The sequence below is a fragment of the Cheilinus undulatus genome, linkage group 22 (assembly GCF_018320785.1).
Source record: "Cheilinus undulatus linkage group 22, ASM1832078v1, whole genome shotgun sequence".
NCBI lineage: Eukaryota > Metazoa > Chordata > Actinopteri > Labriformes > Labridae > Cheilinus > Cheilinus undulatus.
Genome location: NC_054886.1, coordinates 30,654,398 through 30,681,363, shown reverse-complemented (window position 1 = coordinate 30,681,363; position 26,966 = coordinate 30,654,398). Strand labels below are relative to the sequence as shown.

At 40.6% G+C, this 26,966-nt stretch overlaps 1 protein-coding gene across 1 annotated transcript in view; it reads left to right on the top strand.

The window, feature by feature from the left end:
* Positions 1–214: 214 nt before the first annotated feature.
* Positions 215–26,966, top strand: part of LOC121504720 — a 33,923-nt gene continuing 7,171 nt past the window's right edge. Inside the window, exons 1-30 of the mRNA XM_041779752.1 lie at positions 215–1,271; positions 4,169–6,737; positions 9,434–9,495; positions 9,676–9,714; positions 9,926–10,114; positions 10,295–10,578; positions 10,687–10,934; positions 13,344–13,478; positions 13,691–13,789; positions 13,890–13,924; positions 14,154–14,428; positions 14,538–14,572; positions 14,869–15,043; positions 17,164–17,246; positions 17,591–17,722; positions 17,882–17,926; positions 18,200–18,343; positions 18,441–18,566; positions 19,170–19,208; positions 19,385–19,510; positions 20,119–20,245; positions 21,116–21,283; positions 21,386–21,420; positions 22,165–22,323; positions 22,414–22,548; positions 22,715–22,753; positions 22,848–22,988; positions 24,681–24,775; positions 24,904–24,927; positions 26,352–26,760. Of these exons, the coding sequence (XP_041635686.1) occupies positions 1,252–1,271; positions 4,169–6,737; positions 9,434–9,495; positions 9,676–9,714; positions 9,926–10,114; positions 10,295–10,578; positions 10,687–10,934; positions 13,344–13,478; positions 13,691–13,789; positions 13,890–13,924; positions 14,154–14,428; positions 14,538–14,572; positions 14,869–15,043; positions 17,164–17,246; positions 17,591–17,722; positions 17,882–17,926; positions 18,200–18,343; positions 18,441–18,566; positions 19,170–19,208; positions 19,385–19,510; positions 20,119–20,245; positions 21,116–21,283; positions 21,386–21,420; positions 22,165–22,323; positions 22,414–22,548; positions 22,715–22,753; positions 22,848–22,988; positions 24,681–24,775; positions 24,904–24,927; positions 26,352–26,760 (6,192 nt within the window). The 5' untranslated portion in view covers positions 215–1,251. The remainder of the gene's footprint in view (positions 1,272–4,168; positions 6,738–9,433; positions 9,496–9,675; positions 9,715–9,925; positions 10,115–10,294; positions 10,579–10,686; positions 10,935–13,343; positions 13,479–13,690; positions 13,790–13,889; positions 13,925–14,153; positions 14,429–14,537; positions 14,573–14,868; positions 15,044–17,163; positions 17,247–17,590; positions 17,723–17,881; positions 17,927–18,199; positions 18,344–18,440; positions 18,567–19,169; positions 19,209–19,384; positions 19,511–20,118; positions 20,246–21,115; positions 21,284–21,385; positions 21,421–22,164; positions 22,324–22,413; positions 22,549–22,714; positions 22,754–22,847; positions 22,989–24,680; positions 24,776–24,903; positions 24,928–26,351; positions 26,761–26,966) is intronic.

Genomic DNA, 26,966 nt, shown 5'->3' with positions numbered 1-26,966 from the left:
TTTACTTTGAAGGCTTAAACCGGAAATTACGACGGTTGTCATAGACTTGTGTTGGGATTCGTCCTGGCAACAGCACGAAGATGAGTTAGAAGGCATAATAGCCGCAAGTTACTCTAAAATAACAAAAGGTATGCAATAATAACACCGCCACACCTCCACTGGGCAAGTATTGAACGTTTTCAGTCGCTGTTTTTGATATTTGTCACACAAAAACCGAGTTAAACGTCAGTTTGTCGCCGGTTTCTCTGCAAAACTGCCGTTAGCACATGCTAGGAGTAGCACAAGGGGTAACTTGCGCCACTTCAGCTGTGTTTGAAACACAAATAGCTCGCTTTTACTTTCAGAAACTGAATACATTGTTTCAAAACAGGTGGAAAGTTGTTTTACACCGTTGTCTTCTTAAAGTAGCTTGAAGTCTTCTTCCACGGCAGTAACGGCTGAGCTTAGGGCTCTGTGTGTATCAAACGTCGGCGCCATCATTCAGACGTTATAACCTCAAATATTGATCCTTATATCGATCTCAGTCGTCAGAGTGCTGATTTAGCTCACACATGACTGCAGTAGGTTGAATGTCGATGTGACGCAGCTGCAAAAGGAAATATACTCCCTTTAATGAGGGAGAGTCTGTTCGTTATTGACGGAAGTAGAGATGTGGGAAGGTACCTGGACATTTCTGAAACGTCTTTTACTGCAATGGTATACTTTAGCTACACTTTTTATAACCTACTGTTTCAGTCTTCATTTATTGACGTTTTGCCTTGCAGTACAAAACTACTTGATTACTGAAACCTTGCAAATTAATGACTGTAAAAGCAGGATAGTGATTGGAAAAAAGGGAGGGCTGTGATGAGGAACATAGTGCAAAGTGCACTAAACTGCAGAAGCTTGTGGCTGCCCCGTACTCTTGGCTTTATTTCAGGTGTTTGTACTTTTGTTGGGGATTTTGTGTGCAGATACCAAGATACTTGTATTCATTGCCGTGTAGTTTACTGTAACAGCAAGCCATTTAAGTTGTAAACCATTACAGAATAGTATTCCCAGCAAGTGAAATGCTATTATCATTCTATTGAAATACCAGAATAAGATAGAAAGTATTGCTGCCTGCCAAGTTCTTCCATTCATTTATGTATATGTGATGGATACTATCAGCAAAGGAGGCTGGATTTTCATTGGCTCCCTCCTGAAAAGATGGAAGGCTGAACTGACAAAATCAGCTGATCCTTGCTGCTTGCAGATCCATCTGTGTCCTGAATGGAGCTCTTTGAATACTGGTTTGTTTTTATTCTGTATACCATACTCTGCATTGCATCACAGCTTCATTGTTTATTTTTTAAGGGCTAATGTGGGTAAATGATGCTCTTTTTTATTTGCATATGAAGCAGGGGCTGGTGGAGGGTAGTGCAGCGCAATTAATCCGATTGCAATCGCGATGCCAGGCTGTGCAATTGCATAGTAAATGTTTTATTTCAGAGCACTTTTTTGCATAAATACTGCAGTTATTTTTGTATTGAATAGCACTTCAAAGGTTTACAAAACTCCTGCAGAAAGGCCTTCAAGTGTAATGTAGTGCCACTGTTTCCCTTCATAGAAGGCTTTATCTTCAAAACAGGAAAACTTTCATTCTTCAGAAAATATTAAGTTGTTTTCAAAGCAGTACTTTAAAGCCTTGAGGTTTATGCTACTTGGTATGTGCATGATTTAAGTTGAAAAAATCCTTGATAACTGAGCAAGTAGACTAATGATACCGTTTACATATTATATTGTATTCACAATATTTCTCAGTATAACTCTAATTGCACATTATTACTAATCCATGCAGCATTACTGCCTCACTTGTTAGCTAGTTCATACATTCTTTTATTTCTCCGGAGAAGATAGAAGGCTGGAAGTGACCAAGTGTCAGCAGATCCTTCCTCCGTTCTGTATTTCCTGAGTGACTGGAGGTCTGAGTATGACTATACTGTATACCATACTCTGTATAGCAGCACAGGTGAATTATTTACATGGCTTGACGCTAACTTTTTGCCCAAGGAGCACATGTGCTCCTAAGTCCAAAAAGTTAGGAGCACATAAAGAAATTTAGGGGCACAATGAAAATTGATCAAATAATGTGTTTTCCAAAATAATCGTGATACAAATAGACATTTACAAGCAAAATTATTTAATGAATTTGTATACAAATTTTACAGAAAGGTGAAATCATCGAGTTTTGAAAAAGTATTGCAATTTAATTTAGTCTTTAATGTTACTAATTTTGGTACTTTAAATTTACTTTAAATTTGGCAACTTCAGTCGGAGTCGGTCTAAGTGACTGACAGGTTTCATTTTTGCGTGTTTTGTAAATTCTGGGGGACTCAGCCCGTTTTGGAATGGAAAGTGCATTGTTGCACTTTCCTTTGATTTGGCTTGCATTCACACTGCTTTTGGCCAAACAGCCCAAACCATCTGAACACCTACAACCTCTGCCTGTTAGCGGCGCTGTCATCACAAACAAACAGCGACCAAGAAGAAAAGCCGGCGTAGAAGAAGACGAAATGAGGAAATCCAGCTCCTTCTGCCAGTCTTTATTCCACGTAAACAATGAAAAAACACCTAATTACGCTGTCTTGGGGTTTCTGCTCTTGCATTGGGGCATTATGAGCTGCCAGCGAGACGGTGAGATGTCCAACATGTCATTCTTAACATGAGACGAATAAATGAGCACGGACGACGTGTTCCTATGGCTACACAGACGCCAAGCGAGGCATCTCTCCTCCATGGATCTCTGCGTCGACTGATTTTTTTATGTGCACATGTGCCCCTAAATATTTTTTACAGTTCACACACCTATTTTTAGGTGCAAATGCGAGTGAAACGCTCTCACATTCGAGCCCTGATTTAGTATTGTAAAGGCTAATGAGAGTGAATGAGGCTTAGTTTTATGTGGATTTGAACCAGGGATGGGTTGGGGTTTGGTACGGTAGAGTACAGTTTCAAGGGGAGTAAGGCAAGGGGTAGAAGAGAGTATGATGTGGTCAGTATGAACAGCATCTTCACAGCAACTCTCTGACTGTGAATGGTCCAGACATTGACCTGCTTCACTTTTGTGTCATCTGACTTGGGTTCTCGATGAGTTAATCACAAGAGGGCTGAAAGGTTTAAGTTGCTTAATGTCTGGAGGATCCACAAAATGTCTGGATTTTCCCAGGGACTTAACCAGTTTAAAGTTTAGAACAGACAAGCTTTTTTATTGCATGTGAATTTTGAGAGCATTTGTTGCATCTACATTACAGAACAGTAATATTAAGTACCCAAAACAGTTTGGGATTTTAACACCCATACCCTCAGTGCATGCTATGGTATGAATTCAAAGCTTTTTTGTTATTGTAGTCATGGACACCAATACAACATAGTTATGATGTTATTCCCTAAGAAATGCAGAAATACCTAGTATCCATGATGCCTTTAAATGGTCATTTACTGGCAGAAAAATCATTGAAAGTTGTGTGAAATTAGCTTTTAAAAAGAAGAACTTGTCAAAATTGTATATACGCTTGGAATCACTGCAATAGAGGCACAAATAACTGGTTTGATTTACAACAAATCTACCCCTTTAAAGTCACATTTTAAGTCCCTTATGTGTGCCTTAGATGTGTGATGTACCCACTTTGATCGTTTTGTCAGAAATGTTAAAAATAGCTCAACAAAGACTTTTCCCTTGCTGTTATGCTGTTTGTTGATTGTGGAATGTTTTCTTACAGTGTACTGCTTCTAACATTTTACATTGTGGCTTAGAGTTCATGCAGGAATTCAGACATCTCTCAATCACTAATAAAATTCAGCACCAGACAACCTAACAGAATCTATGTTTAAGTTGATTTATCTGGAAGAATGTTTGGTCTTTTTGGAGCCAAACCACAAATATTTTCACCAAGATAGATAAAAATGTTCAATACCTTGTGAAAGTACGATTTCCTCTCTGTGTATGTGCTTTGTTGCTTTTATCTCCCCTTTTTTATGCTAGGCAAGACCAGGAAGAGAAATCGTTGAAATGAATATGTGTCCAACAGGAAGCACCTAATGACCAACCCAGGACCGAGCCCTCCAGATGATGGATCTTCACCATCCATGAAGCTGATTTTGCTGTCCTGTTTTATAATCCCTTCCTTTCTTTCTTTCAACTTTCCAGCTTTGCATCTCCATCAGAGCGATACACCCCTTGTTCTACCCCAGGGCCCCTAAAGGGCCCCCTGCTTGGAGGGTTCCCTGGGAGCTCTCTCCTGATTGGCCAGCAGGCCACCTCCTTGCAACTAACTCAACTGAAAGCCCGGCTCGCACTGACTCAACTGAGCAACGCACTTGCCTTTGGCAGCCAGGGGACAACATTTGCAACCAACTCCAAGAAACCTGTGCCCTACATATCTGCAACTCCTCCCTCTCCGACTGCTGCAGCCATCAATCTTCTCAACCTTCTGAAGATTGCCAACACCATGTCACATCCTCCGTATAACCCATATGCCCCAGGGAAACGAAATCCCTCCCAGGGGGTGTATGGACTCTCGAATATACCGATGGAAAGGGACCCACGGGGATTACCCTCATTTCCTGGACCTGGTTCTAACCTCAGTCCTTCTGGAGCTTCTTCTGTCAACTCTAGGCCAGTGATCCCATCATTGATGTCTCTTCCTATAAGTTACAGGCCTGAACAAAGTAGGTCTGAAGTAGAGGAGGATATAGCTAGTTCTGTAGACATGCATATTAGCAGAGCCAGAGAGGAGGTGAGATTTCTTGGAAGATCAATAAATCAGCATATGGACCAGGATAGTCACTTTCCCAGCACACACAGAGAGGAGTTTCGATCTTCGGGCACAGAAATGGACACAAAGTCCTCAGCCCCTGTCTCTCGTGGTGATAGACAAAACTTGGAAACTCAGAGTGACAGCAGGTCCTTTGACTGGTCATCAAACTACAGACGATCTACAGAGGATGTCTCTAGATTTAATATGCCACCTCCTTTTCCTAGCTCCATAAGTAGCGATGATGTCCCCCATGAAAGACAACACGATACGACATCCATCCCTGGGTTAGGTGATTATGACTATCCAGTATCACATGAAATTGCAGCGCCTACACGGTCCAGCAAACCAAAGTACACCTATGAGACGGCTTCTCAAATCCTGAAGCAATTTGGCATTGATAAAGATGATTTGCAGCATCTTGCTGCCTTCACTGAAGACCAGATTACTCCTGCTAATCTACCGTTTATCCTGCGTCAAATACGCATTCTGAAGGACAAGAAAGCAACATCAGTTCACTCTGAATCTTTCCCAGAGTCCCATTCTGTGAGAGCAGTAAGTGAGGGGGACAATTATGGCTCATTTCGAACTGGAGGTGCAGTGATGCACCAGGAGAAAACTTCATCTGTTCTCCAGTCAAGCAAGGTGATTGACTATGGACATACTGGCAAATATACAGCAGGGGTTGGGTTGGATTTTGGAAGGGTAGGCGATGGAGACAGCAGTGGTAGGACTGGCAATATGTTGGCCATGGACAGTGCCACGAGCAGATACAAGCCACAGTCTCTGGACAAAAGTATTGCAGAGTGGAAAAGCAGTGCCTTTGGTTCTTCACGTGAGCAGGTGTCTTATATCAGTCCCAGCCCATCATGTAGTTTTGCATTTAGCTCTGCACCTTCTCAAAGCAGTGATCAGGCTCAACGAATGATGACCCAACTAATAGACATGCCCAGCTTACTCCCTCTGCAAAAGAAAGACATAGACATAAGAGGTCTCGATTCTGAGGCTTTCAAGCCTGCTCCTCTGAAACAACCAGAAACAGCTCACCAGTCAACTTTAAAACCCCAGCAACCATTCGCTTGGCCTCATGAAATGAAACCCACCCACCCTGGCCTAATGCTTGTTGGCAGTAATGAGGCCAGTGGTACAAAAGAACCAGTTAAAACCCAAAGGACAGTAGTTGTTGAACATATCATTCGGAAGCAGATAACAGAGAAGGAGAAGCCAATTCAGCCAAAGAGAATGCATGAAACCTTGAAGCAGCAGATGGAGCAGAAGAAGACTCAGCAGCAGACAGAGCAGAAGAAGACTCCGCAGCAGACGGAGCAGAAGAAGACTCCGCAGCAGATGGAGCAGAAGAAGACTCAGCAGCAGATGGAGCAGAAGAAGACTCTGCAGCAGACGGAGCAGAGGAAGACACTGCAGCAGACGGAGCAGAAGAAGACTCCACAGCAGACGGAGCAGAAGAAGACTCAGCAGCAGACGGAGCAGAAGAATACTCAGCAAACTGCGCAGAAAAAGACTTACCTGACGTGGAAGACAGAACAGAAGAAGACTCTGCAGACCCCAGAGCAGCAAAAGCAGGGTAAGCCACAGAAGCCGACAGAGCAGACACAGGCTCAGCCAGCTGTAAAAAAGGAGACCCAACCTGTACCTCGCACAGGACAAACAAAGTCGTCTCCAGCTTCTTCTGCACAGACATTTGTTCCTCTGGTTCCTCATCCACTGATTCCTGGACATTCTCACCCCCTTGTTAAGCCTCCATTTCTGCCTCAACCAACTACAGGCCTGGTCACCTACAATCATCTGGCGAGGGTGACCCCCAACACCCAGTCTTCAGCCAAGGTTCCGGTCTCCAAGGATCAGCCAACGCAAGCCATGATTAATGACTACGCTGCCAACCCACCAGGACTCTTTCCACATACCTGTTCTCTGTGTGCCAAAACATGTACTAATATGCAGGTAAGTGGAAAAGTTTACTGTTCTTCATTGTTAAATTTTGTGATGTTTGTCCCAATGTGTTCTGTTTTTGACTAAATGACAGTGACATGGCTGAACAGGCAACTTGGATACAAATCTATGCCCTGTTATGGCAGTGTAGAGCCTTTCGCCTTTAAACTAGCTTCTGGCAATGTTACAGGCTCTGTCACATGTCTATCAACGGCATTTGCTGAGCTAGTGCTTGCAGAGTTCTGCCTTCATCTATATACAATATTTGGCCTGATACTCAACACAATAAATCAATTAAAGTTGATAAACACCCAAACTAAGATGGAAGTCAGAGCTGTTATCCACTAACTGCATTTGTTCATCCTTTTTTTATTTGTCACTTAATTTAAAAAGTCGAGACAACTTTAGTAATAAAAGATGGTTGATAAAGATGGAACCAGGGGCCAAGAACATGTGACATGGAAGAATCTGCAAATAAGAATATATAGGCCCCTGGATGATGAAAGATGGACCTTTCACCTTCTCCGTTTAAGTTATATGAAACCATTTTTACCATTTTTTACTTTGAATTATTAGACTTTTTTGTAATGACAACCTACATCGCCCTGCCACGCTGGTCCCGATTTAAGTTGATTTTTAAGTATTTCCCTTTCCAAGAAGTACCCAAGTTGTCGTCAGACAACGTAGACAACAATGTAAGCGATCCCATTTGTTCTTGCATCTTGTTGTTTTTCCCTTTTGCAACGTCATGTTTCATTTTTTTCAATTCATTAAGTGACAGCATTCCAGCTGTGTCCCCTCTCCACTTTTGACAACTACTAGTCTCCACTCCAGATGGTCCGCCAACTGTGCTTTCAGACCAGAACCAACCTTGGGTGTGATCTCCTCAGTGAAGACCTTGATGTTGCCTCAGGACACCTTGATGCAACATTCACTCAGACGAACCATCAAGCAATCAAGAAAGCCAAGAAGAAGAAGAAGGAGCTCTTCACCATTTTTATTTGCTTGTTTTCATGTACTCCTCTGTATATTTACTTTCATGATAAAGTCTTTTAAACCTTGAATGACTTTCCCAAGATCTCATATCCTCAAAAATATGACAATTTAAAACTTGTTTTCAAGTTTATTATACCACAAATCTTTAGCCCATACCAAAGTCATGGGTCAACCCATTTATCTGTTGGTTGTGTACATCCAAACAACTCATATGGCTTTTTTAGGGACGCACGATATTGGTACAATATGGGCATTGGTAGATTTTAGGTGGCAGTTTTGAAAATCTCTGCAGATATCAACTGATACTTTGGCCATAACAGTCTGCTTGTATCAGCTGTAAATACTCTCCTTACAAACATATAAGTTGGTGAAGTTTTAGGCTGGACCAACAGACTTACGTCAGCTGAAGTCTTTCCTTATTCATCATCGTTCCTTACACTTTCAAGAAGGGCTAAGTTTCGAAATCCAGAACCAACATAGTACCGGTACCAACACATCTAATACTTACCGTACTGAATTACAAGACCGATTTCGGTACCTTGCCACCAAATTGTGATCCCCATCACTCCACAGAAAGGCATGGTATACATTATTTTGGGGAAGTGAAACTTGTTTCCTTCACTTATATGCGCTGTGGTTCCCAACCTGGGGTCCTGGGGGGGTGGCTGTCTGCTCTGTCTGTCTGTGACAAAATAGGATGTGCGTATATTTTCTAAAAAGAAACACATTAAAAAACTAACGATGGTGTATCAAGGACACCCAAGATGATAAAAAATGAAGAGGATCCGCTAATTTTCTTAGGATATAGGTGATTATTTGGGAGGAAATAGCGAAATGTTTAACTTCAAAGAGTTGTGCATTTTAAAAGAAAAAAATGGACATTTCTCAGTTTAGAAATACCTTAATTTGACTTTGAAATTTATGGACTTTATGATCATTGATTTACAAAAGTAAGAAAGCAATCATGCTGGTTTTCTTGGCCTTGTGCTCACACAATAAACACTTATGTTACTCTGCACCTATAATGATACTTTTTCACCCAGTGAGATAGGCAGGGGGCCTTCAAGATAGGGAGGAGAAGTTTCGACAGAGAGCCTTTCCCATGCTGCCAAGAAAGTGAGCTCATTAACTGCTATGCGAGCTTGACGTGATTTAAGGAAAAAAGGTTGGGAACCACTGCCATCTTATTTCTGAATCTTGTGGGATACTGAGACAACTTTAATTCAGCTGCCGACTTAAATCACTTGTTCTCTTTTAAAGTATTGATTCAGCACTGGTACTGGAAAAATCCCTAACAATATACCCAACCCTTCTGTCAAGTGTTTTAAGGAAAGATTTTTTTTTTTGGTCTGGACTGCATTTATACATCAGTATCAGCTAAAATAATTTTGAAAATATTGGGATACATGTATCATGTATCCCTAACACTTGTGTCTTCTTTGCAAGACTTTGCACTCTGCCAGAATTGTAAAAAAAGAAAAAAAAAAAAATTCAAACCTTTAATCTTGTAGTCACATCTTAGACTTGTACTATTAGTTGAATATAAAAGACCCATGTTTTAGACTTTATGCAATGCCAACAAGCACAGACTTTGAGGTCTCGCAAATCCATTTTTATGCTCCTGTTTATAGAATGAAATATGAGCTGTGGGTTAATCCGGGACAAAAGTAACATAACTAAGTTTCTTCCCTTTTTTTTTTTCTTGTTTCAAGGACTGGATCTCCCACCAGAACAATGGTCTTCATCTCGAGAAGTGCAAAAACCTTCGAAGACAGTCAGTCTTTCTCTTTGTTCTTAATTTGCAAGCATTTGTTTAAAACAGTCTTTGAGAAACGTCTCTACGAAGCAACAGTTAATTACCACCTGTCTTAATTTGGATAGTGTCTCCTTTTATTTTGAAATGTCCAAAACATTTGTCATCTTAATAAGGCTGTTTAAATTGCCTTTCTCACAGATACCCTAAGTGGAATGCTGAGCTTGATATTGTATCAAGGTAAGGTTCTCACACTGCTGTCAGTTTTGAAACCCATTAAATAATCTGAAGAAAATTCCACCTTTTTCTTTACTCTGTCCAGAGTTGAAACTCCACCATATCAGTCTGTCTTAAGTTCATGCACAAGAAAACTCCTATGCCAAAGGCATGTATATGTACAATGTTAATTTTTATCATTCATCCATGTCTTTGTTGTTTTGGTAATCTCCAGCACTGCAGGTAAAGATGTTAAGCCCTCATCCAAAACCTCCAAGAAGACTTCCCGACATGAGAGAACCAGGCATGACAGTCGTTCTCGGTCCAAGTCAAAAAGCCCCCGTCATCACCGAGGCTCAGCGGGTGGAAGGGATAAACAGCGCAGTCGATCACGATCGCCTCGCCACTCTAGATACCATCACAGGTCTGTCTGGCGAAAATGACGGTATCAGCAATCGCATGTTCACCAAAGATTCCTCCAACATCTGATTGTGCTGCTATGAGGATCAGCATCTTACCTTTTAGCCTTCTTTAGTGACTTTTTGAGAGATTATAGATTAAAATTATGAAGAGGTTATAAATTTTTCCATCCTTTTTTTTTTAGGACTCGATCAAGGTCTCGTTCTTGGTCACGCTCTCGGTCTCGCTCCCCCTGGCATGATCACCGGATCTCCTCTCGGTATAGATCACGTTCAAGGAGCCCTGATAGACAATCTTCCACAAGACACCGCGACAGACGACGGTCAACCCCAACAAGGAGCCATGAGAGGCGAACATCACCGAGAAGGAAACGTGAGAGGCGATTGTCAAGAGATTCAGAGTCATCCCCTGAACAAGAGAGGAGAAGAAGTACAGAGAGACTGGCTAAGAAACTTCTGGAAAGATCAGGTGTGAGAAATTCAAGATATTTTAAGAACTTGGTCCAAAGTTAAGAATCTGTTAAAGTTTACCTTCAAGGAGGATTCACTATCTGTTTTAATGTCTTCGTTTCCTCAGGTGTCCAGTCACTGTCAGATCAGTCTGACCTGGAGGCCGTGGTTAAAAGTCTCGCTCCTGCCTTGGTGGCAGAGCTGTCTAAGATGAAATCCTCCTCTTCCTCTGGCAAAGGACGGAAACGCTCCTCTTCTCCTCCATCTGATGGTAGAAAGAGATCACCTTCCACTGCCTCATCTTCCTCCTCAGCATCAAAAAAAGAGTCGGCAACAAATGTCTCTAAAGAAAAGAACAGTCAGCAGGAGGAGGAAGTAAGTTTTTAGTTTTCCTTTTTTTTAACACTTAAAATATTAACTTTAAATGTGATTGAAACCAGTGGTTCCCAACTGGTTGAGCCTCAGGACTCACCAATTTAAACAACCATACTGCTTGAAAACAGAAAATAATACTCCTCAAAAATGAAGGGAACACTTGCAACACATACTGGGCTGTTATTGACTATTAAAGATGGTAATAATTTACCAGTATGCTTTGAATAATTTGTTACAAACAAAATGACAGCAACTATTCAGGGAAATCGACATCAGAAATTCAGTAATGTCTAGATACAAAATCAAACAAAATCAAAGTAAAAACATAAAATCACAGGCTGATTCAACTACTGTGAATGTTATCACCACAATCATAATGTGCCCGTGTGACGTGCATGGCCACCCTGTGTGCTCACCACAGCGGGGGAGGGCATGGGGGACCAAGTCACATGCAGTCCATACTGGGCAGCCTTTCAAGTCAGTGGCCTTGGTATGCTGATCCCCAGTGATATGGTCTTGCTTTCAGTATGTAAACGCTCAGGCATGGAAAAAGCCAAAGTTGTGCTAGAGTTAGTGCTACCAGGAAGATTGAGTTGGGTTCACATCCATGCACAATTCTGGTTCTGGAACCATTCTCCTGAAAGGAGGCTGGACTCTCCCTCCTTTTCTGGAGATGCCCAAGGTAGAGATACCAGGTGATTTTGCAGATTCTTAAAAGCCCTCAGCTGGGTCCAGAGGCTCTTTGGTTGGGGTCCTGGGGAGGCGTTGTTTGGGCACTCCATTGTACTGCAGAGGACCTTAACACTGTAGTGAGAAACAACAGAGAAACCTGAAGGGGCTGAGTGGTGAAAGAGCCTATCTTATCTGAATCTGAGTAATGGGTTTTGTACCAAAGCTTCATAAACAACCTATTTGATTATAAGATGCTCATAAAACTTTTGGCTAAAGAAGAACAGCAGGCTTGATAGCTCAGCGGTTTACATTGCTGCTACACTTTGGTGCAGGAGATTGGGGGTTGGAAGCCCAGTCAGGACATGAGTAGCCTGCTTGGCAAGGTCCTTAACAGCATGAACACCTGTCTAACTCTGTATGCTACTTTGGATGAAAGCGCTTGCTAAATTAGTTTGTAGCAGTGAAGGAAGCCATCAGGCAAGGGCTGATGGAAGGCCATCAAGCTGTGCTTGACTTGCTGACAGCAGAATGATATGGAGTGGCTCAGAGGACTGCTGCTATGGCAGTCTCACACCTGCAACATGTATCTAGTAAACCCATTGACATACTTGCCAATCCTGGTGTTCTGGGATGAACGCCAATTGAGCTACATGGGATGCATAGTGACACAGGGGTTAGTGCTATTGTGCCTCCTGGTTCACTTCCTGGTCAGGGCCGTTCTGTGTGGATTTGCATGCTCTGCCCTTGCATGGGTTCTATCCGGGTACTCCGGCTTCCTCCCGCCATCAAAGACGTGCTCAGTAGGTTAATTGGCTGTATGTGTGAGTGTGCCTGGTTGTTTGTCTCTATATGTCAGCACTATAATTGACTGGCAGTCAGTCCAGGGTGTACTCCACCTCTCACCCAATGACAGCTGAGATAGGCTCCAGGCCCTGCGACCCAAGTGGGATAGGTGGTGTAAAAAATGGATGGATAGATAGATGGGTACTGGCTTTTGAGCACATGTCCCATTAGAGGATGTTGGCCCTCAGAGCCTGTTCCTAAAAGTTTAGTCAGAAACAAGTACACCAGTGACTTATTGGAGGTCATGTCATAAGGCTCTGGCTTTGCCCCTGGCGTTCCTCTTGGACAAAGATGCAGACAGTGGTTCTGCTGCTTGGTGTCCTTCTACGCCCTGTCCAGCTTTCCCTGTGTAACCTCGGGTCTTGGTGTCTCCTCCATGGTCTCAGTACTGGGCAGTCAGACACAGAAAACGTTCCTTTGACGGCACATATGGGTGAGTCGTCCTCGAAGAGCTTGAGTAACTTCAGGTACCATCTAATGCCAAAATTAGTGAAAAGGAAGTTAGCAGAAGACAACTCAGTCAGGAAGGTTAAGGAGAGAAAGGCTTCTTTGGCCATCGCATGGAAAACCATTGTATTTTGGGGCACTGTTTAGCTTTTGCCTTTCCATTGAACCTGTTTCCACTTCTTTTGGCATCAGATCAGGTTAAATAATTGACCTTGACTTGTGCTATCAAAATGTGCAAATTGATAACCCTGAAATTAAACAGACTTTCTGCTATACTTAAACAGTTCAGAGTTCCCTTAAGTTTTTGAGCAGTGTATTATAGATTTAAAGTGCCCTTTTCTGTTTTACAAACTTTCATTAATTTGTTACCATGTCTGTATAAAAAAGAGTTTCAGCTCTCATTTGTGATTTCTAACAGTGTGACCCTTTGTTCCCTTTTAATCACAGTCTGATAAAGAATCATCTTCAACCATAGTGAAACTAAACGGGGTTCCTAAGAGTGTCTCTCACAGTAAGCTGCTGACTGCTGTTGAGCAGTTTGGAAGAACAAAGTCTGTTGTGATGTTTCGGGCAAGGATGGAGGTACGTAGTGAAAATCTGAAGAGCTTGTATTTTCTTTTGTTGATCTTTTGATTTTTATTCGTTATGTAATTTGTGTTGTTTGCTGTACGTAAACCAAATGGTTTACAGGTCTGCATTTGCCTTTAGGTAATCCATGAAAATATTTGTGTTAGCGTTGAGTAGATGGTCTAGATGGTTGTTATAAGAAACAATATGTGCTTATATCCTCTTAGGCAATCGTGACTTTTGAGGACGAGGAAAGCGCAAAGAAAATAAAGACTTCAAATCGCCTTTATGTCGAAGGTGTCCCAGTCATCATCGTCGATGGAGAGGTACTGAACACTATTGTTTTATCCTTGATGGCTGGAGGTGATGCTTGTTATCACAATCCAATGAATGTAAAATAAGTCATCTTAATTTGTTTGTTCACAGGAGAATGTGTTCAAGGAGCAGAATAGACATCACCAGTAAGACATTTTTCATATTGATGAATGGTGGATTTTTCTGTTGGGCTGCCTCTTTGTGCTTGTTTTTTTATGAGAGCCTTTTAATAGATTTTAAATTCCCAGAAGTCATTTTAGCTGCTGTATTCACTGTTTTAGATTAAAAAGTTGGCACGGACAAAGTCTGAAGCACATTAACGTCTTCTGTGTTCATGTGTTCATTTTCTACATCTTGAGTTTTTTATTTCCCCAGAAAATCTGTCGTGTCCAGTGCATCTTCAGCTGAATCAACTAGTGAAAAGGCTCCATCATCTTCAATGTCCAAAAGTGAAAAGGTTGTGGTTTCAGAAGCTATGAATGTTTCATCTGAGCAGACAGCAAAAACCTTAGAGTCTGGAACACTGGCTGACTCCAAAGAAAAGTCTACACCCACTGTTAAGAAACCTTTGACCACTGTAACTGCAGAAGATGACACACTTCTGACCTATGGGGAGAGGATAAATGAGGTCCTGCTGAAACGGAAAATTCGTAAGAAGTCCATAAAAATCAGTTTGTTTTTAAAAATGTCTGCAAATTATTCCAAGTTTACTGTACTTAACTTTTTTCTTTTCTAAAATCTGTCCTGCATCTCTCCTAGAAAGCTTAACTGCACAAGAATCCCAGCGACGTGATGTATGTTTAAGTATATTTAAGTATCTACATATGTTATCTTGAATATATAATTCCAATTTAGAGTTGTTCATTTTCAGTATAGCTTACATAATGATGTTTCATACAGATAAAAACACATTTTAGTTATTTCCTATTTCAGGCAAGATATCCTTTTCTGTGATGTTATTTGGTCACAGAGTAACTTATGAAGAGTGTAGCTCATGTCTTTATTCAAGAATGTTCTTTTTGAATGCCCACTTTTATTTTCTCCGTCCTCTGAAACACAATGTTTTCTCTCTTGTCCTTGCCACTTTCAGCGCAACTTAAAGTTGGATCTGCAGATCGGACACAAAATCTGCCAAAGGAAAAGCGAGGGATCAGATGACGTCACTTATGACTGCACTGTTTTCCTCAGAGGGCCGCCGATGGGCAACATCGAGAACATCGTAGACAATGTTGTCTTTGAGCTAGAAGACGTCAAAATCAAGAGGGGTAGGACTTCGGAGTTTGTGATTTTTTTTAACATGCAAGAAAACAACAACAAAGTTTTACATTCTCTGTCGGATGTTTTCTCCATGCTCACAGAGAAGTGAAGATGATGGACGGTCATCTCTCTGCCATGATTTGATGTTACTGTTGACGATTTGTGTTACTAAGGCATTATTTCTGATCTCAGAGTTAGCATAAATGCACCTTCCTCAAATGTTTGTAGGATTTAGACAGGGGTATGCAGCCTGAGCTCTCTTGTGTACCCTCAAGAGCAGGGGTGTCCGTAAGCCAAATGCAACCGGTTGCCCATTTGTAGCTGGTTTGAAGCAAATTCTTAAAGCAAAACAATCTGTAGCCTGCATTGTCACATGGAGCTTGGGCTTTACTGTGTTGCAGTGTAAGACCTGTTAATGCAAGGAGACAGTTTTCAAATGTCACTGCCGACAGTCGCAGCAAATTGAACTGAGCTGTTGCACCCGGTCAATGCAGGAACCAAGCATCAAAAACCTTGTCAATGAATTTTTTTTTGGTTAGTGTGTTGTGTTAATGCTAATGGCAGAGATTTTTCCAAAAGTTAATGGTTTGTATCAAGGTTTAAAATTGCAACCTCACATTTCATCACATCTTAACAGTTTGAATATGTAGCACTTTTTCTGCAGGGACCCATTTGGGTCCCAAGGGTCCCGAGTTTGAGTTTTTTCTGGAGGGACCCTGGAGGGTTAAAGAAGCAGCAGTGAGGACTAAAAGCATTAAAAGGCGTTAAATTATAATGAAAAATACATGTTTAAAAGGAACCCTGCATGATCAGACAAGTTCATCTTGTTGGATAGATATTTGTATCTCTCATATACATAATGAACTAAAAAACTCACAAGATATTTGTATTTTGAGTCATTTGAGTTTATAAATTCACCAGGAAACCGCCATGTCTTGGTCTGCGCTGGCGCCGTGACGTCACAGTTCCGCGGTGATCCTTTGCAGCAACCTGTTTCAGAGTGGCAGCCAGTGTTAGGGCTGCATCTCAGAAACGCAGCACGTCTCAATTCTAAAATTAGAGGTCTCTTCTATATTATATTTGCACCACGAGCAGTTATCTGTCCATCTAGACAGGAAAATGATACATACAGAGCCATATTTACCTTGTTGTAGCAAAACATCCACATGGATAGAAAATGAAATTAGTTTCTTGATGAACCAGATGAAGGCCACGAGCTAAAATGAGTCTGTTTAATAAAGTTGAACTTCTCTTCTTTATAAGACTTTCTGTTTCCACACAGTTTAGGTAAAGATAAACACAGTACGAAAGGACTTCCGGTTTGCACCTTTCAAAGTACAAGTCTGCTAGCATTTCTTTGGAGAAACTCTGTTCTATGTACAGAATACTTTTATTTTGAAAAGCTCCCGGCACGCTTCCACTATACACTCAACGTAGTCATGTGATGGAGGTTTATTGAGGTAAAACTTTGTAGGAATGACAGAGCTTTGACAACAGGGAGACAAAACCAACACGCAGCAAACTCATGGCAGCAACAGCTTTCAGACGGTTTTTCTGCTTGCAACCATCTTAAAAACGGTTACTGCTTAGCAATGGAGAGGAGCGCTGCGGAACCATGACGTCATACTCCGTGACGCGGATGAAAACATGGCAGTCTCCTTGTGAGTTTATGAGCTGAAATGTACTCAAAATGCAGATATGTGGGATATTTATTGAGTTTTTTAGTTTAATATACATTTGAGACATACAAATATCTATCCAACAAGATTAACTTGTCTGATCATGCATGGTTCCTTTTAAGAATAGGTAAGAGAAAGGAAAATGCATGCATCAAGATGGTAAAAGCAAAAAACCAATAAGATCAGTCTATATAATAATCAAGGTTGTGGTTATAAGGTTAATTCACAAATAGTAAGGTGTGGCAAAGAGGTCCAGCCATCCTTATATTTTCAGTTTGGACATCCCTGCTTTAGAGCTATTCACCAGTGACAAAGATTTCGTGCAGGCTAGTTAATTTATAATTACACTCATATTAACCAGCTAGATGCATATGCACAGGCAGCAAGGGCTTAAAGGATATTTGTATGTGAATTCAGTATTCCCATTAAGATCTGTTTTGTCTCCACAGCTTTTCAGAAGCCTCCGTATGAAGTCACACACTCGGGCCCTGCTTTAACCACCGTACACATTCATCTTCACTCCAAGAACAGGGTGAAACATCTTAAAGATGCACATTTCTTAGTAGCACCTGAATGCCTTCTGCTTTGCTGTCATGATCTCACTCTGAAATGAAAAACTGGAATCAGCAGTCACTGGACTGGTTTGCTCAACATTTGCTGTGCACATGGATTCACAAAAACAACTTAAAATGTTGTAGGATACCTATCAGGCCTGTAGTTGCTATTGTCTTGTAAACAAACAGCCTACACATAACAAGAGGTGACAGTTTTTGGATGAAATGGTTGTGCAAACTCGGCCTGTGATAGATTCCCACAGAGATAGATACCTAACATAAAAAGGATTCATATGACTCAAACATTTTGGTTTTCTTACAGGGATTCCCAAGGGGAAAATCTTTCAAGTATGGGATACCCCTAGGCGCTGAGGGTGAAGGTGTACGTCACGTGTCACTTACTTTTAAAGACCCCTCGGAGAAATTCAGGCAACAGCTGATCGAAGCTGGAGCGGTGAGGCTGCCTCACACAATGACGGATGCAGAATTAAGCACAGTTGAATGTTCCGGCTGCTTCCCTCTATACCTGCCCTCTTAAAATATCTTATTCACAATGTGTGTACAATGTGGAGTGGCTTTGAAAGATACAATAAGCTTTTTCTGTACCCTTCAGGATGCTGCGCTCCCTGGGTCCAGTCCACACTCCTCAGCAGATAAGGTAAGGTGACCAAGGAGACTCAAAAGACAGGTGGTAGTCAAGATGCTGATTTAAACTCTTCTGATGAAAGCATGCTGAAAATGTGCGGTCATGTTGTCGTCTGTTTTGTCTGTACTCATGCTCTGGTCCATAACTGTCATCTCTGGATAAAATTATTGCATATTTATCAAGGGTTTAATACTGCTGACTGCTGGACTTAATGTATTAACATATTCATGATGAGTTGTCTTAAAATCCCTTCTGCCCTTCATGATAATTTCTTCTTTTTGACAGAATAATAGGAGGCTGTTGATTCTATCCGAGCTGCCCCCTTACAACAATGGCTGTTACACCGAGGAGGATATTGCTAATCTGTTGGTACCTTTTGGATTTCGATATACAGAAGACTCTATGTATGTCATTCCACATGTGCACATGGTAAGCACTACATCATTACACTGCAGTGGTTAAGTTAATTTAGCTTGCATTTCTACAGATTAATGCTAATACTTTATATTTTGTGGCTTCTTTTAAGGCTTTCTTTTTGATGAACAATGCCAAACAAGCACAGAAAATGATGGAAACCGCCCAAAAGTGTCCTCTTGTTTTACAAGGAGCTAAAATGTGTGTCAAAGAAGTGATCAACATGGGAATGACACCAGTAAGCATGTTTAACACACTGATTTAATAAAAGTTCAGTATATTCTACCATTTATCAAAACATGATCTTCAGAGAAAACTTTCAGTGCTATAGAGGATATGCAGGTGATGTCACTGCAGTGTGAGTCTGTGTTGTTCCAGACAGTAGCTATGTTTACATGGATCAATTGTAAGCGTCATTTGGAATAGAATCATCAGATTTGGCCTTTTTCGGAAAGATATTTCATTCCGATCAACAGAGGTGGTTTATGCCCATAGTCATTCTGATCATTATCCATGAAAACACTTGGTCTGATCATCTCTCCCTGTTCGGGGTGAGTTTATTCTTACGGTACATGCCTGCCCCACGGACGGACCACTCAGAAACATGGGGGCAGAAAAATAAAACTGGTCTGTTGTCGAAACAGCTTCAAAAGAGTCACTGACACATTCCCAATTGAGCAAATAGTCATGTTTCAGAATGTTTTGCTACACAGCTTGGTTGAGCAGACTCACTGTGCACAGAGCACACCTTCCATAAATATCTGCACCCTAAGAGGTGTTTTGGTTATTAATGATATAATAGAAGTACTTTAGTTTTCTAACAGCCTTTTGTGTTTTTCAGCTCGACTTCTATACATCTCTGATGGGCCTCGCGGAATTTGTAAGTACAATGAACAATACACACGTGATTATCATGATAAAACTTTAAACTTTTATTGGGATACTCTGAAGAGAGGACCTCCTGTTAGAAAATAACCCTGCTCTGTCTACAGATGAACAGTTTTAAAGTAAAAGAATGTTTTCTGTTTTCTTCTCTACCTTCTGTTTTTGGTACAGCCTGTAGAAGATAATGGGACCAGAACCATCCTGATCAAGAACATTTCACAAAGTGAAACCAAGGACCTCAGAGAAGCTCTGAAAAAAATCGGTTCAGTCAGGAACTTTCTGCCTCTTCTTAACAAGGTAGAAGCACACAAATACAAAAGAGGATTTGGTGTCCTAACAGCATGTGAGCGCCAGATTTCCACTCTGAATCTGAGAAAAGTCAAATTATATATGAATATATGTGTTAAAAATGCACAACTCTCCACTTCATAAAGCAAGCTAACGAGCTCTCTGAGTAAGGACAGTTAAGGAAATATTCTTGTTTGAGACTCCTGATGCATTGTCATCTCCCTTTGCTACCATGAAAGGCTGGCTCTTTCTCCTGAAATGGTCCAAAGGGTTCAAGGCTCTAGGAAAAGGTGGAATTCCCATTACTTTAAGCCATACTGGATGGTCATAAATACTGTCGTGCCCTTTGTTTACTAACAGACTAAAGCAGACTGCTTCAGTTGACAGAATGATAAAATGTGTTGGTGCTTGTATCATCTACACTACCAATTCAGTCTGGATGAAAACAGCCAGACTGCCTCCGTATTTTGTCTGAGCTATCACAAAGCGTTTTCACTACCCAAACCAAGGATTATTACTTGGTATCTAAATGCCCAAAATAGATGTTAATCCATGTTAAAGTAAGGTCTAAACAGGGTCTAAAAGTGCTATCTAAGTATGTGTAATGTGTGTTCCAGGTGTATGTTGAGTTTGACTCCGACCAAGATGCTGATCGGCTTGGAGTTTGGTACAGTTTCCAGAAACGAAACACCGATCACAGAGTATTCAGGCTCAAAGCACCAACCAGTGACTGTATGCCACAGGGTAAGTTTGCCACAAAACATCTAAAATATTTACTTTTTCTGTTTAAATCATAATGAAGAAAACTGTATTTAAGTTATGAAATCAAATTACTGTTTTTGTTCAATGTGTTGAAAGAATGCTCTGTAGCAATTTAATACATTTATGGAAATGTAATGTAAGACTTAGTCATGAGTGAGTTTTTATTGTAGAGTTTAAGTTGTGAGTTTAAAATATTTGATTAAGGCAGGTTAGTTACTGATACTGTACAGTCATGGACTACAAGTGTGAGAATTATTCAGAATCATGTGAGAGAGGGCAGCAGATATACCAAAAATAAACATATGAAAACAAGATACTGAGATAAAATTGATTGTAGGTTTGTCATCTCAACATTGATTTGAATGTTGCTATCTTAATCTTTATTGGAATATTGTCACCTCAGCATTGATTGGAATGTTGTCATCTTAGCATTGATTGGAGTAATGTTGTCTCAAAACTGATTGGGATGTTGTCATCTCAACATTGGGAAGTTATTTATAAGAAATTCATAACTCTCGTTTGAAAATCTGTTGATTCTCTTTTCTTTCCCTCTGGCTACAACACTGCTGGTAGAGACATAGCGATGGTGGTGTGATTTGGCTACTAGAGTTTTAGTTAAAAAACATGAATGAATCATGTATGAGCCTCTGAGACATAGGCTGGCAGTAGTGTTGTCCTCCACATGTGAGCACAATGCTGTAATCAACACATCCAGATGATACTCTGTTTAACCCATATAGGGTGTAATTATCTCAGAATGTACCTATGTAGTGCATATTTGATTTTCCCATATAAATATTCAATATGCCAGATGTTAAGTCCTCTGATTTTTTCAATAAAATAATTTCACAGCACCAAGACTTCCTGAGGCTGCTCTGCCTGACAAGGATGTCTTTGAGGGGGTGACTGTCCCACCCACAGACAAAGAAATTCCCCTGAGCAGCACTGCACCATTTTGGGTCTCGCTTAGAAATAAACCTTATGTGTTCCCTACCGTTGCTCCTTGGTTCAACATCCCAGGTTAGAAAAGACTTTTTTATTCTCTTATCACTTTAAAGTTTGATACTCTGAAAGTTGATTAGGAATTGACTTGATTTATCTGGGTTCCCTTTTGTCTCCAAGAATACCAGACTATCAACGACATGGCCGACATGGAGGTAAGCTTCTTTCACTCTTTAATTTCAAAGTATTTATAAAGCCATCCTTTTACCCAACTGGTCACGTGCTTGAACTACCTAACTTGATCATATGTCTGGATTTAGATAGTTAAAGACTATGATTTCTGACTTTGATTCATTTAACTGTCAAAAACTCTGTGCTATCCAACATTTGATATCTTTGAGACAGTTAAAAACAGAAGCTAGACGATCAGGATCAGCTCTCAGCGGTAGTTATGTCTGTGTGTCAACAGTATTAAAATGGAAAGAGAGATTATGACACTGAGTAATAAAACCTAATGGGAGCATACTTATAGAAAATAGAAGTGGACTGTAAATTGAACCTTGCGGTACACCACAGGTAATGTGAGAGGTGGAGTCTGAATTGTTACCTATGGTGACTGCAAAGACAGGAATAAAACCAACAAGGTGCAGTACCCTTGACACCAACCCAGGCCTCTTGATTTTCCATTGAAATTGCATGATCGACGGTGTCAAATGCCACACTGGTATTTAAAAAAATTGAAATTGAACTCTTTCCTCCATCAGCAGTTGAAATAAGGGCATATAATGCCACTTTTCTGTGCTATTTAGTGCTCTAAACCTGGTGTAACTTTCTCAAAGATGCCATTCCTTTCGTAAGAGCTAAAATCTGAGTTAAATGTTCCAGAGTCTTTGGATTTTACATGTAAAATGAAAAGAAATGCAAATTTAACTTTATGCTATTATGGTTGTATTTTCCAGAGGGTAAAGGATTCTAACTCCACCACAATCATGTTGACTGGTTTGCCGAGAGAACACTATGAACATAAGGATGTGGCCAGGCTTGTGTTGCCATATTTTACCAAGAAGACACTTCACTCCCTGTGCTACAACGTGACCGTCTTACCGCTGCAGAGAAGGGTAATGACTTTATGTGTTATACTGGTAAAAATGTACTGTAGTAGCACTTTTTATCTTAACAGAGCTGAGCTTTCCTTTTTTCACCTCCAGGCATTTGTGTTTTTTTCGGACTGGGCAACATGCTGCAGTTTTGTCCAAGATCACCTAGCAAAGCCTTTAATGGTGAAGGACCACACACTTAAGATCCATATTGTCTTGGAGCACATGCATCCTGAATCCAGTGAGGTACGACAACTATTTAAAAATTGTGGGGACTTTTTGTCCATTTATATTTCAACATGGTAGCCTGTTTCAAGTAGCTCAATATGGGAATCCATGAAAACAGATCAAAAGAATCTATTTTTGGCATTAGCATTGTGTCTGAAAGCTCTGCTGTGACTGTGTTTTGTAGGAGATGATGTACAAAAGCCTGATGAAGTGGAGCAATGCTGTAAGCCAAGACTCATTTCCATGAATTTCTGGTCTTATGAAAGCAGCGGTCTTTAGATCAGTAGCCCTTAACAACAGCTTTGTCCTTTAATCAGGGAGATCCGGATCCAAACGATCTAGAGGAGCGGCTGCTTGTCGTCCACATCTGTGAAGCCAACGTGAGCGTCTTCAGTGTGGCCCTAGAAGTGGTGGAGTTTGTTGCACCCGTTGTAAACTTCCTGGCACTCGCTGACAGGGTAAAACACAAAAGTTTTACTTCTCAAAGAAATTTTATGACTTCTTTGTCCGAGTAGTTTTGCTTATCGTCTGCTAATAAAAAGTCTAAATTTAGTTGAAGACTGTTTAAAACCAGAAGACATACACTAGCCTCCAGTATGTTTTTTGGAGGTGTGGCATTAATAAAAACCTTTTTTTGTTGCTTTAAGACATCTAGATTTTTAATCCACCTATCCATTTTGTAATGCTTCAAATTTTTGTACTACATGTTTTAAGCAGGGTTCCTGCAGATCCTTGAAAAAATCTTTCTTAAATTGTACATTTGAAATTTAAGGTCTTAAATAATCTTAAAAAAGTCTGATTTTACCAAGGTCTGAAATTTTAGAAGGCACTTTGTCTTAGACATGTTCTCATCCAACCTTATATGATTTTAGACATATTCCTCCACACTTGTTACTCTCCAGAACTCAGAAAATATCATGTTGGGTATTCTAAATTTCCTAGACAAGGACCCTAAGATCCCGCTCTAATTTTTATTTTTGGCTTATTGGGATTAAACAAACTCTGCACTGTTGTAAAACACTAGTCCAGTTCTCCAACAAATGGGCTGGGCTTGAAAATCCATGTAGCCCACCCGTATTTTTACAGGTTTTCCAAACAAAAAGCATTATTCTGCTGAGTCTTTGCCCCAAGTGAAGGAGTTCAAGTATCTTGTGGTTTCATGAGTTAGGGTAAAAGGTTGAGTGAGATTGACAGGCGGTTTGGCGCAGCATCAGCAGTACTGCAGGTGTTGTGCCAGACCGTTGTGGTGAAGTGCAAGTTGAGGCAAAGCTCTCTATTTACCGGTCCATCTACCTCCCAACCCTCATCTTTGGTCATGAAATCTCGGTAATGACTGAAAGAATGCTATAGCGGATGCAAACCGCAGGGATGAGTTTTCTCCGGAGGGTGGCTCGGCTCAGCCTTAGAGATAGGGTTAGGAGTTCAGACATCTGGAGGGAGCTAGGAGTAGAGTCGCTGCTCCTTCGCATCAAAAGGAGCCAGTTGAGGTAGTTTGGGCATCTCATCCGGATTCCTCCTGGTTGCCCCCCCGTGGAGGTATTCTGGGCACATCCAGCTGCGGGTAGACCTCCACTCTGAATTCACTTGAGGGATTACATATCCTGTCTCATCTGGGAATGCACAAGGGATCCCCCAGCTGGAGTTGGAAAGTGTCGCTGGGGAAAGGGATGTCTGGGTGGACTTGCTTGGCCTGCTACCCCCGTGACCCGGCCATGAATAACCTGAAGAAGATGAATGAATGAACACCTGTTAAAATGTGATCTAATAAATGTTAGTGAACAGCACTGAAAGAATAGGGGTATAAATGTGGAAGAAATATTCAAAATTGGGCGGTTATGACCAAAAATGTCATTGACCAATACCATTTGACATTTCATTGAAGAAAAAAAGAACCATGAAATCAGAAAATTCAGCCCTGGTTTGGTGTACAAAGAAATTTCTTGAACCTTTCATTTTTGACCATTAACTGTGAAAAAGTGTTAATAATTTATCTTGATTGAGGTCTTCAGGAAAAGTTGTAGAGACTCTTAAATTGGATTTTTAAAATTGTGTAGGAACCCTGTTTAAATTATGACAAAGTCAGCTGTTTTTTGATTTTCCACTATACCTGCACTTCCTTCCTTTTACTGTCTTTGTTCATGTTACTTCAGATATGCATCGAGATGGCCAGCCCCAGTGATGTAGCCAAGGTGTTGGAAGTGAAACGAAGTTTCCGACCAAACAATGCCCGAAAAATGCCATCTTGGTATGCATGATATTTCTAAAGTTAGGGGTGTTAGAGTAGTTCTATCATTACGCTCTAGACTCAATAGTTTCTGCATCTTAAATCCCATCTTCTTAACCATATTAACTCATTGTTTTCTCTTGTCTTAGGTCAAAAGTTGTGCGTTTTGAGAGGTAAGTAATCACTGTATTTAATAAGGTCAAGAAAAAGGCTTTAAAGGTTGAATAAAAATCACGAGCTCATTAATAATTCTACTTACACGTTGCCATGCATACTCTAATGAATCTAATCTTGCAAACCATGTGTGATGGATAAGAATCTGCCATATCAAAAACCCATAAGCTGTTAGGGCTGCATTCATTTGGATCCAACTGGTCACTTTTGGACATAGATGGAGAAAGAGGACTTTCTTTAGTTTTGAAAGTTTATAGCAACATACTGAGTGTGCTCCTTAAAGATTTCATCAAGTAAAAAACATAAATATTACAAGAAGAACATACCAACGTTATTATTTTGTAACATTTTCCCAGTATTCTTGCTGCTCTAAAGAACACGAGTTATGTTTAATCTGCATTTAGAACAAGTAGCAGCTTACAAAGCTGATGTTGGACCAAACCAAAAGCATGCTGAAGATTTGCAAAAGCTTGTGCTGGTGTAGGTGCACAGCAATAGATAATTAGGGACATATTTATTCAGGCAGAAAGACTCACTATGTTTGATTTGCATACAGACTGTGGTTGGACATTTGGACTTGTCCCTTTTTTATGATGTTTTTAATCAATTTATCATCAGTTTTTACTTCTGATGTGGTCGTACGTGATGATCGATGAACCTGTGATGCAAGACAAATTCCCGAGCAATCAGACAAAGTATTATCTTATTGTATCTTATAACCATATCATCAAGTCAAGTCAAGTCAAAGTTTATTTATATAGCACATTTAAAAACAACCTTAGTTGACCAAAGTGCTTTACAGGGTTTGACAAAACAGTAAAGGCACCATAAATGACCCACATAAAACACATAATGATCTAGCAATATCAACGAGAATACATGTCAAAATGTCAAGTTCAACTTGTATTAGTGTAAAAATCAAAGGAGCATTTGGTATATTCTGTCCAGGGGTCTTAATAGACAATAGACGTGATCCCAAAACTGAACCTTGAGGAACTATTTTGCAATGTTAATTTCGTCAACTAAAACTATGACTAAAAATGTTCATTGACAGCCTTTTTTTCCAATGACAAAAACTAGACCAAGACTAACAAAAATAGATCTGTGATGACTAAAATGATATTGATATTGATATTGATGAAATGATAGTGATATTTATCTGCTGTGGGTAAATCTGTCAAGAAACATTGCAGCTGTATGCATTCAGCCCCTCAGCTGTAGAAAGCAGGTGCCCCAGGTTTTGCAGCCTGCATAGAACACACTACCATGATTTGGTACCAGATTTAGGCAAGAGAATAAATGCTTGGGTTAAAAGTAAAGACTAACACCCAGCTTACCTACCTAAATTTGACAAAAACTAGCCAGAGTAGTGGTCTTTTCTGCGTGTATCAGTGACTGCCATCCCTACTATTTTGAATTTTAGTGTGAAGAGCATGAAACAGCATCTAGAAATTCGTGGAGAGACACCTTTAAAGTCAAAATGGACTACAGCCTGTCCTGACAGGAAGTCCCCAGCTGAACTATCAGATGATGGGTCACAGGCTGCACTGCAAGTCAGTGAACCTGAGGTATCCACCACTGCAAGATCAAGTTCTTCTGGCACAAATGAGGAAGCAGAGACAGAGGAAGCCGAGAAGCCAGGCATTGAGGTCTCCATGGACGCCACTGCTGGTCCCAATTCAGATGATGCCGCCTCATCTTCAGTAGACATACCAGGAGAAGACCTTGAGGAACTTCCTCAGATTGACACAGATACCTCACAGGCACCCACTGCAACAGTTCACCAGCACAAACTCGCCTTAGCAAGCACATCTCAAAACAAGGTAGACAAGGTAAGACCTGGATTTCAATCTATCGTTGTCAATGGCAACAGGGTGGTCTACTGGCAGCTGTTCTAATGACGCTATCCTCTGTAACCCTTACAGAAGATTTTTTTGTGAGCTTGGAACTGGGGTGACTTTTCCGGATCTTTACAGTTTAAATCCACACCAGTAACTCCAATATTGAATGACTTTTTTTAAACCATATTTGATCATTT